General features: G+C 35.5%; 1 protein-coding gene across 3 annotated transcripts in view; it reads right to left on the minus strand.

Moving 5' to 3' along the window:
- Positions 1-6,594: 6,594 nt before the first annotated feature.
- The window catches only part of TENT5D (terminal nucleotidyltransferase 5D), a 287,611-nt gene continuing 280,828 nt past the window's right edge, over positions 6,595-13,377 (minus strand). For all 3 annotated transcript variants that reach the window (XM_061409618.1, XM_061409617.1, XM_061409619.1), the window contains one exon: positions 6,595-9,377. In XM_061409618.1, the coding sequence (XP_061265602.1) occupies positions 8,186-9,358 (1,173 nt within the window). In that variant the 5' untranslated portion in view covers positions 9,359-9,377 and the 3' untranslated portion in view covers positions 6,595-8,185. The remainder of the gene's footprint in view (positions 9,378-13,377) is intronic.

Genomic DNA, 13,377 nt, shown 5'->3' on the forward strand with positions numbered 1-13,377 from the left:
GACACTGGGCTGCTTTTCTGGGTGCCTGATGTCCTCTGACATCATTCAGAAGTTGTTTTGTGGAATTTACTCAGCATTTAAATGTTCTTTTGATGAACTTGTGGGGGAGAAAGGGGTCTCCCAGTCCTATTCCTCTGCCATCTTAGCACCGCCACCTCTTCTGATTTTAATGTGTTCTTTGTTGCATGAATTGTTTTATACCTTGTAATAGATTTCAGGATTTTTTTCATATCCAATAGTTACTTTTCATCTGGTCTATATGAGACAAATGCAGTTATTAATAACTTGGATCAAAAATAATTTAGGTTCATTCTTCCCTGTTCATTACTTAATGACATGTTTCTTGTCTTAATTACCTGGGTGATTACTTAATTTTTTGTATTGTAGGTTGACACACTCATTTAATATCCAGAAGAATGTTATAGAAAAAGTTTTCTATTTTCTCATGCCTTTCAAACTAGAAGAAAGTTACTAATAACAATTTTACTCAGTCTAAATAGGAACCATGTGAGATGAAACAATTAGCCACAAACTGTCAAAGGGAACTCTACTTTTCAATTAAATCTAGTAGCACTGCATGGATTAAATTAGATTTACATAGTAGATACATGGGATTTGTTTTAAAATGGCAGAATACATTTATTTAAAGAGTAAGTAAGAATTTGCTATGTTTTAGCATATCATTCAGACAAGGCAATGGCACCCCATTCCAGTACTCTTGCCTGGAAAATCCCATGGATGGAGGAGCCTGGAAGGCTGCAGTCCATGGGGTTGCTGAGGGTCAGACACGACTGAGTGACTTCACTTTCACTTTTCTTTTTCATGCATTGGAGAAGGAAATGGCAACCCACTCCAGTGTTCTTGCTTGGAGAATCCCAGGGATGGGGGAGCCTGGTGGGCTGCCATCTATGGGGTCACACAGAGTTGGACAGGACTGAAGTGACTTAGCAGCATATCATTTGTAAACTGGGAATGTAAAGATAAATTGGAAAAGATAGTCATAGGACATTATCAAATTATAATGGGTTGAGATCTGGGAGATTAAGATAATCCAACAGATTGTTTCCAATATTTATTGGAAAATGGTTAAGATTTCTGAGTGAAATACATGAAATATATTAATTTTTTCAAGAAACATGATACTGCATTATAATTAATGAAGTTGCAACACAGCATTAATTCTATAGGTTTTAAAAAATTTGTATTCTTTAAAATATAATTTTATGCATTAAATCTAAATTGATGTGTGGATTTTGATTTTAAAAGTTTGATTGGTTTGACAAAATTTTTATATGTACTAATTACAATGCAACTTATCTAACTTTAAAAAATTTCCAGTAATTATACAGGAGCACATAACAATTTTTAAAATAATATTGACTATTATTGACTAAAATAATATTGACTATTACTAAGAAACATTTATAATTTATTCCAGTCTCAACTCTGAATGATATAGTAAGCCATGTAATTGATTTCTCCACACACAGTTGCTTGGAAATCCTGGATTCTTAAAGAACTGAAAAGTCAATGTTCATCTCTAGAATCATGGCCTTTGAGTCAAAATGTTGTTAATATATTCTAGTTAAGAGACATCTTGAAGAATGACAAATCTTAAAATTGGATTCCCCATAAAGCACTTATGAAAATCTTATTCTCTAGAATGTGACCATCTACCATCACAATCATATCTGAGTCAACAGAGCTAAACTTGAAGTTGTGTCATTTTATCTTTTCATAATATAAACAGTAATAAATTCCCCCTAGACTTAATTTTTTTTTTTACATCTTATCACTATGAGTTCAGAAGGATGCCATTTTAGTAAACGAGGAAAAGGTAGAAGAAAAACTTCAGGAATTAAAAATTTGCTCATCAGGAAATGTGCCCACCTTTTAAAAACTGTCAGGATTACTATTTGCATATCCCTTACACAGAGAGAGATACTCTTCTTGACTAAACAGTTACTGAATTTCATATGTCTATTATGACATATTAAATATAGTTTTATACATTTCTAAAGCAGATAACCTCCCTGGCATGGTTTCTATTTCAGTATATATATTATTTACCTAGAATAAGATGATGTCTTTTATTTTTAAAATGTATTTAGGTGCTTTTAAAAGCAGCAGATTTTTCACCTTAAAAACTATTAATTTACACTTTTACCTGCTGACACTGACCAAAAGCATTTTACTTGATAATAAATCTGGAGGAGTTGCAATGAGACATTAATTATTTGGTGTTCATTGCCTGAGCAATCATTGCTTTTTGAAGGCATGTAATTAATAAGTTCCCCAAAGCTACCCTAGAAAGGAAACCATAAAGAAAATTACTTTTGTAGAAATTATTTTGTTCGAGGAGGTCATGTGTAAGGTGTAAAAATCATTATTTTCAATCTTTTTTATTCAAATATCCATAATATGTTTGGGTTGACTACCGAATTTTATTGGAGGAAGGTGAACACTGGTAACATTTTTTTAAAACAAATTTTAAATGTCAATGGCTACCTAATACCAGTTTTTAAAGAATCATTTTAGAAGTGACTACTACCCCTGGTGGTTAAGCCGGTAAAGAATCTGCCTGCAATGCAGGAGACCCAGGTTCAATTCTTGGGTTGGGAAGATCCCCTGGAAAAGGGAATAGCAATCCACTCCAGTATTCTTGCTTGAGAAATCCTGTGGACAGAGGAGCTTCACGGGCTACAATCCACAGGGGTCACAAAGAGTCAGACATAACTGAGTGATTTACACACACACACACACACACACACTACATATGTATAGAATTCTTTTTTTATAGCTGAAGATGTTATAATATCTTTATTATTTTTTAATTTGGGATTGAGGTCACATTCTGTACAGAGACATGCTTTTTAAGAATATTGTCCTATGATAAAATGAAAGACGCTTACTCCTTGGAAGGAAAGTTAGGACCAACCTAGATAGCATATTCAAAAGCAGAGACATTACTTTGCCAACAAAGGTTCATCTAGTCAAGGCTATGGTTTTTCCTGTGGTCATATATGGATGTGAGAGTTGGACTGTGAAGAAGGCTGAGTGCCAAAGAATTGGTGCTTTTGAAGTGTGGTGTTGGAGAAGACTCTTGAGAGTCCCTTGGACTGCAAGGAGATCCAACAAGTCCATTCTGAAGGAGATCAGCTCTGGGATTTCTTTGGAAGGAATGATGCTAAAGCTGAAACTCCAGTACTTTGGCCACCTCATGCAAAAAGTTGACTCATTGGAAAAGACTCTGATGCTGGGAGGGATTGGGGGCAGGAGGAGAAGGGGACGACAGAGGATGAGATAGCTGGATGACATCACTGTCTCGATGGACGTGAGTCTGAGTGAACTCCGGGAGTTGGTGATGGACAGGGAGGCCTGGCATGCTGCGATTAATGGGGTCGCAAAGAGTCGGACACGACTGAGTGACTGAACTGAATTGATGGTAAAATGAAATTTCTGAATAAGACAGTAGTGTGAACCATCATATCTGGAGGAGGGCATGGCAATCTACTCCAGTATTCTTGCCTGGAGAATCCCATGGAGAGAGGAGCCTGGCAGGCTGCAGGCCATAGGGTCACAAAGAGTCAGTCATGACTGAAGCAACTTAGCACGCATGCACTTGAACCACATACCACTCTCTACTGTCATTTTCATGGTGACTAATCTACTCCACTGATATCTCCAAAGCTGCACCAATGCTAAAACAATATTCTATTTTAGGTTCTCTTGTTGAGCTGAAGGACCAGTGTGACTTGTTATACTTTATAAGGGAAATGGACTACTTTTTAGAATTTTGAAGAATGGGTCAAATTCTATTACCAGTCTAGAATGTGTAAAATGTAAAATTTCATAAATCATCATGAAAGTATTTGAATTTAACAGGGTTAATCAATCCATCACTTTTGACTTGGAGTCATAAGAGATAATTTTGTCAAGAGGGCCCTCTTAAGACATTTTTCTCTTGGAAAAGTCACTTATGCATTTACAGGGGTTAACATCTTGGCCATAAAGCACTGAGAGGTATATCAATATGGTATTCATTTTCTAGAATAGAAAGTTTGTTTTTTTTTTTTTGAAGGGTAATAACATGTACAACAAAATAATATATAAATTTTCAGTTGCTCTTTAAGGGCTAAATCTAAATAAATAGGGGTTTCTGTTGCTGTTTCAAACATTAATATAATCGATGCAGACACAACAGTTTGAAAAATAACCTTGCATTTCTCCATATTAAAGCAAAACAAAACAAAAAGTACAATGTATAGAGTTTAAAGATCACCTGTTGCATTGTTAAGTTGGTTTCCAGATAGCATATATTCAAAATAGTATATTTCTGCTCAAAGTTAAAAAATTCAAGTAAAACTGTTCCTTTAAGTACTTAGCTGCCATTACAACAAACTACACTTGCTGAAAATATGTTAATAAATGAAGCAGTGGATTGGAAATACAATTTCCAATATTTATTACCTAAATTCTATCATTATAACATATAAAATATAACTCCTAAAATGACAGCAGAACTCAAAACAAAACATTATTTCTTCTATAATGGTAAAGAAAATGAATTGCCAAGCAGGTTAAAATGTTGGGTTTTATGCCTTGCCACAATAGACTTCATAAGAATATTTACCAAATTGTAGTCCCACATATCTTCCAATCCTATTTTATTGTTAATTTACAGTTAATTATTTTAAAAAAATCCTCAATAAATGGAATTGCTATATGCATATATTGATATAATTTTGAAAAGAATTATAAATTTTAAACTTAAAAAATCTTCCCATTATATATCATAACTTGGATGAATATTTTCAGTTAATAGATCCATGGAATGAAAGGAGTTTTAATTAGATCTCAGGCATTTTGCATACTGATATCTTTATCAATGGCTAAAACTAAAATGTGGCTAAAGACAAATTTTAAAATCTCTTTAGTTTGGATGCACTTTAACAGAGCCTTTCTGAGATAATATTAAAAAATTGTATTTGGGTCCAAGAGTTTCCCCAATTTCTTAAAGAAATTCACAACTTTTCTAGCTCTGATATTCTTTTATTTTGCTGGGCTCTCATGATTAATCTTTCTTTTAAGTTTTCTTCGACTAAACTGGACATCAGTCATCATTAGAATATCTCTGAATTTAAAAAGTTACAAATACTAGTAGAGCTTCATGAAAATATTTGTGAAATCCAAGAATATTTTAGTTTCAAAAATATGTACCAATAACTGACACCAAATGTGTCCCACTGATATACTATATATATATATATATATATATATATATATATATATATATACACACACACACACACACACACACACTAGAAGTATATCAGAAAGATTTCTTTTTTTGGTTCTGGTTAGTATTCTGGAGGGGAAAACAAAACAAAACAAACTTCTGAGCCAAGACTCAGCCTTGAATTTGTGTAAAATTAAATAGGAAAAGACAACACCATTTTTCTCTTGTAATGGGATGACATGCTATAGAGTTATATTTAAAATAACTTCTATTAATTCCTTTAGGCCATGAAGCTGGCATTAATTTCTTTATAAAAAGCTTTTCCATTTATTATCCTAATAAACAGAATGAGATAAAACTGCTTTTCAAGGCAACTAGCCTTATCTTGGAGAGATGCTCATATGCTAATGAAAAAATATATATTTTCTGCTCAGTTGGGAGCAAAGAACACAGCATAGCTTGATGATGGTATCTATAAAGAAAACCATGAGAGATAAAGCTTTAGCTTTCTCTTTAGTGATACCATTTCCTTCAACAAATATGGGTTCCCTCTCAAGAAAAAATTTGAGCTTTAAAAATGCCAATTCTGAAGCTTTTCTGCTATAATGGAAACACATGCTTGACACATTAGGAGGAAACATGCAGCTCTCAGGTCATTCTTCCAGCAGTATTTAAAGCTTTAGGAGAATATCACAGGGAATTCACTTTTTAGGGAAGGAGTTCAAACTCAGTAGGACCAAAGGAAGTTAAGGAAGCACATGGGTGATAAGATATGCTTCCAAATAGCTTCAAAATTCTGTTATTCATCATAAAATGTTACTCTGGAATATACTGAACCTTTACCCGTGACTCATCACTATCATAGTTCTTTTATTCTTAAATACTTTTCCTATACATCTTGTTGGAGAAGGCAATGGCACCCCACTCCAGTACTCTTGCCTGGAAAATCCCATGGAGAGAGAAGCCTGGTAGGTTGCAGTCCATGGGGTCGCTAGGAGTTGGACACGACTGAGCGACTTCACTTTCACTTTTCACTTTCCTGCACTGGAGAAGGAAATGGCAACCCACTCCAGTGTTCTTGCCTGGAGAATCCCAGGGACAGGGGAGCCTAGTGGGCTGCTGTCTATGGGGTTGCACAGAGTTGGACATGACTGAAGTGACTTAGCAGCAGCATACATCTTGTAATTTTTTTTTGGGGGGGTACTGTTAATATAGCATATAATTCGTCAGTTTTACACACAAGCACTCTCATTAACTGAAAACTAAAGCATATATTAAGACAGAAAGATCAGTAATTTTTAGCCAATACATTATGCCGCCAATAGACTACTGAATTTTCTTTTTAATATAGCATTTGTAAATCTTTATTTGTCCCAAGCAAGATATTGAATACATACAATGTTTTAAAGCTTCATGCTTGTGAGATACATATATAGTATTTGTATATATTCATATTCATATATATGAATAATATAACTCTTTAAAAATATACTAATAGCCAAAGGTACTGTGGTAAAAAAAACATCTCATAAATACTGGTCATTTGAAAATGCCATCTTTGGTGTACTTCTTGAGTCCAATAACGTAATACAGAGAAGATGGATTAAAGACAGTCATTTAAGTGACAAATTCTCAGACTATGCCTGTTGGATCATGCTGTGATGGAAAAACTTGAAATGGCCAATGAAAACTGAGATGGAAACTAATAAAAATTCAGAAGCAAGTAAAAATTGTGAAGTTATCTGAGGGCCTTATTTATATTCATTCAGGATAGGTCCTCCTGTCATCCCAGGTAATATTGGTCATGGATCCTTTTCTTCATTATAGGAAGAAAATATTGCTTTATTCCCATAGGCATATTGCTAGCAGAATATGTGATATAGTGAGTAGATATTCAGATACTTGATGAACATATAAAATTGTTGAATAAATTCCAGCACTATGCAAAATCTCACATGAGGAGGCACTTGAGTGTCATGTTAGAAACATCTTTGGTAAGAGCAAGATGGAAAAAAGCTTTAGCGAGTAATAATGAAAATATATTCACTTACTTATTAACACTAAAATCTCCACATATTAAGACATTGGTCATATAGGTCATAAAAATGGTAAATGCCATGGATAAAATCCTCTGTCAGCTTTTTGCTTTTTGACATTTAGAGTCTTTTTTTTTTTTTTTTTTTTTAACCAGAGGATAATAGAAAACTTCACATTCAGAGTTGGTCATTTTCATTCTTTTCAACTGTTTGGGGGAAAAAATGAAGAAATCTGTATAAATGGTCACAGTATTGGCTGTCCAGCTGGGTGTATTATTCTTCAGATCCGCAAATCAACTTGATAGTTGATAAATTACTAATGTCCAGTGTTTTCCAGAATCATTTTTTTCAGTGTTCCTTAAAACTGTATTAAGAGTTTGTATCTAAATCAATTAGGAAACAAAATATATGCTTGCAAAGTCTAGGATTTTAATGTCTTCTGAATCTGTTGTCTTTGAAATTAGGCATTTTTGTTAGGCATTGAAAATTCATTGACGGTACTATTCACTAGAAAAAGAAATGAAGTAAAGGTAGCAAAGGAACTGACTGAATACAGAATTGTTTGCACTGGTCTTTTCTGTACCTCTGGATTTTAAAACATGAGCCTGTTCTTTTATACTTTAATCAAATATTCAGTCATCTCTAATGTATTTGTCATAGCAAATTTGAGTTATAAGTAGTCAGTCAGATTTGAAAATCATTTTAAGTGGTCCACAATATTTGAAAGTTGTTATAGCTAATCAATAACATTTGAAGATCATTTAAAAAGGTCAGTTCATAGATGATATTGTATTTACTATGATGGTTTAAGCTGTAAATTATAAAATAGTTGGTAACTGCATAAATTTGGAAACTTGCTTTTAGAAGGTGTTTAATTAAAGCAAAGTTTCTATTGTGTGTGTGTGTGTGTTTAAATCATACCATTTGGCACATGAAAGTGCAGTGGGTGGTATGGCTGAAAGAATATAGGTGGTGGTCCAGATGTTACATAATAAGTAGGGTATCCTCCTTCAGCAACAAAGTATGGAGCAGGCTGATAAAAGCAAGTTACGTTGTCTGTATTAGGTAGGATATTCTGTTCTCCAAGTACTTTTAAAGCCATAAGGGCAATCATATTGAGGGTCTGCCTTCTTTCAAGTCCCATGAGGCAAACCGTGCTCTGATTCACGACTCCATGCAAGGTCATGAGGTAGTCATACTTGCTCTTTTCTTCACCTATGAAATGGTTGCGGAGGTATGATTCAATCTTCTTTTGCTGTTCTGCTACATCAGGAAAATCAATGAAGAATCTAGAACACATATAACGTTCCAGGGTCTTGATTTCTGCTTCACAAGCTGGTTTAAAGTCACGAACCAGCAAGTTGCTGTATTTCAGAAGGCCACCACCTCTAATTTCTTCAGGTTTTCTGGTAGATATAAGCTTGTACTGTAAATGTGTCATTGCTTCTTGGAAATCTCCATACATGCTTTCAGCTACCACAACAGGATAGCATTCATTGGTTAGGTTACCATTTTTGTCAGTATAGAAATCTAACATGGGATCCAAGACAATTTGAAAGGAATCTACACTAAATTCAAATTGTCGTCTGAGTGAATTAACAAATTTTAGCTCGACATTCTTCCCAGTGTTATTTGACAGAGAGATGAGACTCCAACGATCATGCTTATTGCAAACTTTAACCATCTTCTGCACATAAGCCTCTTTCATGGTATTCAGGGTGATCTTATCCTTTTTTACACCTTTTGGTAAAAAGTCGAATAGACAACCTAGAACTACATCCTTAACAACCTGAAATTCTTGATCACTTGGTAGTTCAACACCAAAAATGACATCCAGATCCTTATAGCTGATTCCACTGTGGCTTGCAAGTATGTAACTTGCTGTGGAACCATTCAATCGAGTATCTTTAACAATAATTCCTTGCTCTATCAGTTGATCTTTCACAACATGAATAATATCTTTTGGTTTTACTGCCAATGTGGGGAAATTTCCCCTTCCATGAACTGGAATTACTTCATCTAACACTTTATCCAGTGTTACAACTTGATCCCAAGTGAGATTGCTGAATCTGATTTCAGACATTATGAGGTCAGTAGATCAACTAGAAAGTAAACAAAATATTGAGAAGAAATTTAGCATCTTGAAATCAGCGTTTAGCTAAAGCATATGAAAACTCAAGCATAGACTTACCTTAAACATAAATAAAACTAATACTAGACAGTAAATTATCAGTGCATCTAACTGTGTTCAAATATATAAGTGAAATAAAGGCCACTATGATTGTGTCAAAATTGTTAGATTGATTGGTTCATGTAAACAAACATTCTCACAGATGTGTTAGAGTTGTAATTATTTTTGATGTGAAATTGTGGGCTTTCTCAATCTTTCTTTATAAACACTATAATGAGTATCTTTGGTGGTATAAATGTTGTTCACAAGACAACCATGGTATATAATAGAGGTTAACTGTCATGAATTTAAAGTGAGATCAGATAGCATGTCTGTGTATGTTAGACACAACTGATTGAACAGCATACTATTTAAAAGCAATATATAGCATCTTTAATCCAAAAGCATCATTCTATTATTGTTTCATATATATATTGTTACTCTCATTTTTAAGAAAATTACTGAAGTTCATTATTACAGTATGAACTCCTTGAATTGCTTGAGGGTAAGGAGAGTACCTAATGCAAAACCTTTTCTATGTTCCTGGTAGTTGTTAAAGAAATGCTGGTCGAAGAAAATAAAGAATGTCATTAAAAAAGAAATTCTACTACTACATCTGTCTCCAAAATGAGAACAATTACATACAAAAGCATAAGATTCCTAATTTTGATTTCTGCAGATTTGTAATATGACATGCTTAGAAAATTTTATACTTGGGGGAGTATTAGGAAGTTAAAATTATAGACATTATAAATATAACTAAATTTAATTACATTATGATCTAATTAGGTACATTTATAGTTATTACATGGATCTTCAAATACTTTCTTAAAGCTATTTAAACAATAAACCTAGTAAATGAAGTTCATTATAGACATAGATTTGGGTTTAGGCATTCTTTCCCGAATTCCAGAAATAAAAATTACACAGAGCTTAAGACAGATTTATGTAGACAGTATTCATACTTGGCTTAACTAGGGAGGTGTTAGAACAGAGTTTAAATATTTAGCCTTTTATGTTGTGTATTTCCCCAGTAGAACTATAGCAAATAGAATCATCTTACTTCAAATCTACTGAATCATTGACTACACTAAAGCCTTTGACTGTATGGATTACAATAAACTGTGGATAATTCTTAAAGAGATGGGAATACCAGACCACCTTACCTGTCTCCTGAGAAACCTGTATGCAGGTCAAGAAGCACCAGTTAGAACTGTATATGTAAAATGGACTGGTTCAAAATTGGGAAAGGAATATGTCGAAGTTATATATTGTCACCCTGCTTATTTAACTATATCCAGAGTACATCATGCAAAATGCTGGGCTGTTTGAATCACAAGCTGGAGTCAAGACTGCCAGGAGAAATATCAACAACCTCAGATATGCAGATGACACCACTTTAATGGCAGAAATTGAAGAGGAACTGAAGAGCCTCTTGATGAGGGTGAAAGAGGAAAGTGAAAAAGCAGGCTTAAAAGTCAACATTCAAAAAACTAAGATCATGGCATCTGGTCCCATTACTTCATGGCAAATAAAGGGAGGAAAAATCGAAACAGGGGCAGACTTTATTTTCTTGGGCTCCAAAATCATTGTGGATGGTGACTGCAGCCATGAAATTAAAAGATGCTTACTCCTTGGAAGAAAAGCTATGGCAAACCTAGACAGCATATTAAAAAGCAGAGACATTACTTTGCCAGCAAAGGTCCACATAGTCAAAGCTATGTTTTTTCCAGTAGTCATGGACGGATGTGAGAGTTGGACCATAAAGAAGGCTGAGCACCAAAGAATTGATGCTTTCAAATTGTGCTGGAGAAGACTCTTGAGTGTCCCTGTGGACTGCAAGGAGATCAAACCAGTTAATCCTAAAGGAAATCAACCCTGAATATTCATTGGAAGTACTGATGCTGAAGCTGAAGCTACAATACTTGGGCTACTTGATATGAAGAAATGACTCACTGGGAAAGACCCTGATGCTGGGAAAGATTGAGGGCAGGATTAGAAGGAGGTGACAGAGGATGAGATGATTGGATGGCATCACCAACTCAATGGACATGAGTTTGAGAAAACTTCAAGATAGTGAAGGACAGGGAAACCTGGTGTGCTGTACGTTCCCCAAATCCTTTTTTAAATGCAAATTTATTTTGCAAATGGAAAATTTTCTTTATGGAATGGCAAATTTCCTGTTAAATATTAGGTAAAAGTTAAAAACTCAATGTCCGAGGGAACTGCCTGGTGACCCACTGGTTATGATTACGTACTCTCACTGCTTAAGGCCTGGGTTCAATCCTTGGTCAGGGACCTAAGATCCCACAAGTCATGTAATGTGTCAAAAAGGAAAAATAAATCAATGGCCTAACCCCACACTTACAATCTTCATTTAATCCCTACTTCTAATCACTAACAATCTGAAAATAAAGATCATTTACATTGCTATACTGACATTACTGAAGTTATCAAATTTGTTTCCATACAAAAGTTTCCAGGACCTTTATATGTAAATAAAACCAACCAAAAATAAGCAATTTGTTACAGCCCAGACAGGAAACCAGTGCTCTTTTACTGTAAAACCTCCAGTTTAGTAACACTAAGGTGTCCTGTTTGTGTGAATGCCCTGAGCCTGAGATGTACAACCAAGCACAGAGTGATAGCTGTGTCTGGCTCTGTGGTTCCATGGATGTGCCTCATATTGCTTAAGGCAGCCCCGAAGGGGGATTCTGACATGGAGTTTATACAATCCTGACAATGAAAAGAGGTGTCCTTTGTCCCCATGAGGGGAGCAGCAAAAAATGGATGAGCGTATCGTCTGAACTTTTCCTTTCCTGGTCAACTTTTCCTGGGCTCTTTGACCATTTCATAACTGCTTAGGGAATTGAAGCTACTAACCTTGAGGGAATTGAAGCTGCTAACCTTGTATGCCAGATTGTAGATTTTTGGAGAATTTTTCAATTCATGCTGTTGTGTTCTTCTAGCTAGATCCCCATCTCAAGTTTTGCTAGTACTATAGTACCTAACCTTATTAGAGATCAAAAGTTATATCTCAGCTGTTTTCTTATAAACTGCAAGCAGGAACACATTAGGAAGCTAGGTGGAGCTCTAGCTCTAGGAACATCTCCTTGGCAAGAAATCACTCTCCTGGCAGCCTGCATGAGATCCTAGAAACCCAGAGATGAGTCCTTGTCATGCTCATGCCTCTGGACTATATGGATAGAGGTAATGCTAGCAAACATGAGATTTCTGAGAATACAAATCATGGAATCCAAGATTTGGGTACATGGAAAGCACACCAAAAGGCTACTCTGTAACACCCCAGGTGGCGTCAGGGGAAATCAAATAAAGATCTTGATGATAAAGGACTGGACATCAATTTGGGATACTCCCAGGTCCACCCCTGGTGCATCTCCACCCATCCTTGCTTGTGAGATGAGGAAGGCGGACAACTAAGACAGTTTGGGATGCCACCAGGTCCACCCCTGGGTGCATCTTCACCCACCCCCCCCCCAATTTGTGGAAAGAGTAAGGATAGACATAAACATACATTTTGGGATGCTGCAGGGTCTACCCCTGGCACATCTCCACCCCTGCTCAGTGGTAGAACGAGGAGGGCCAGATGAAACAAACAATGCACCTGTCAGTAAGGTAGATGAAGTCCAACCAGATGGTCAGAAAGAGGAAGCTTTTGATGGAGAGTCTACCTCTTCCCCATCTAGAGCAGGGAAGGATGCCTCTGGTAGAGAAACAAAAGTGCTGAATGCTGCTTTTTCTCTCTTATAGATGGGAGCTTCATATAGTTCCAGTACTACCCCTTTAGACTGCATCTTCAAAAACTGGGATAAGTTTGATCCCCAGAGCCTAAAAAGTCCCTTATATTCAGGCATTTTTTGATTTAAGAGAAGATCTCATCTCCCCAGAGAGACAATCCCTGCTGGAACAAC

This window comes from Bos javanicus, chromosome X (genome assembly GCF_032452875.1).
Source record: "Bos javanicus breed banteng chromosome X, ARS-OSU_banteng_1.0, whole genome shotgun sequence".
In the NCBI taxonomy this organism is placed as follows: domain Eukaryota; kingdom Metazoa; phylum Chordata; class Mammalia; order Artiodactyla; family Bovidae; genus Bos; species Bos javanicus.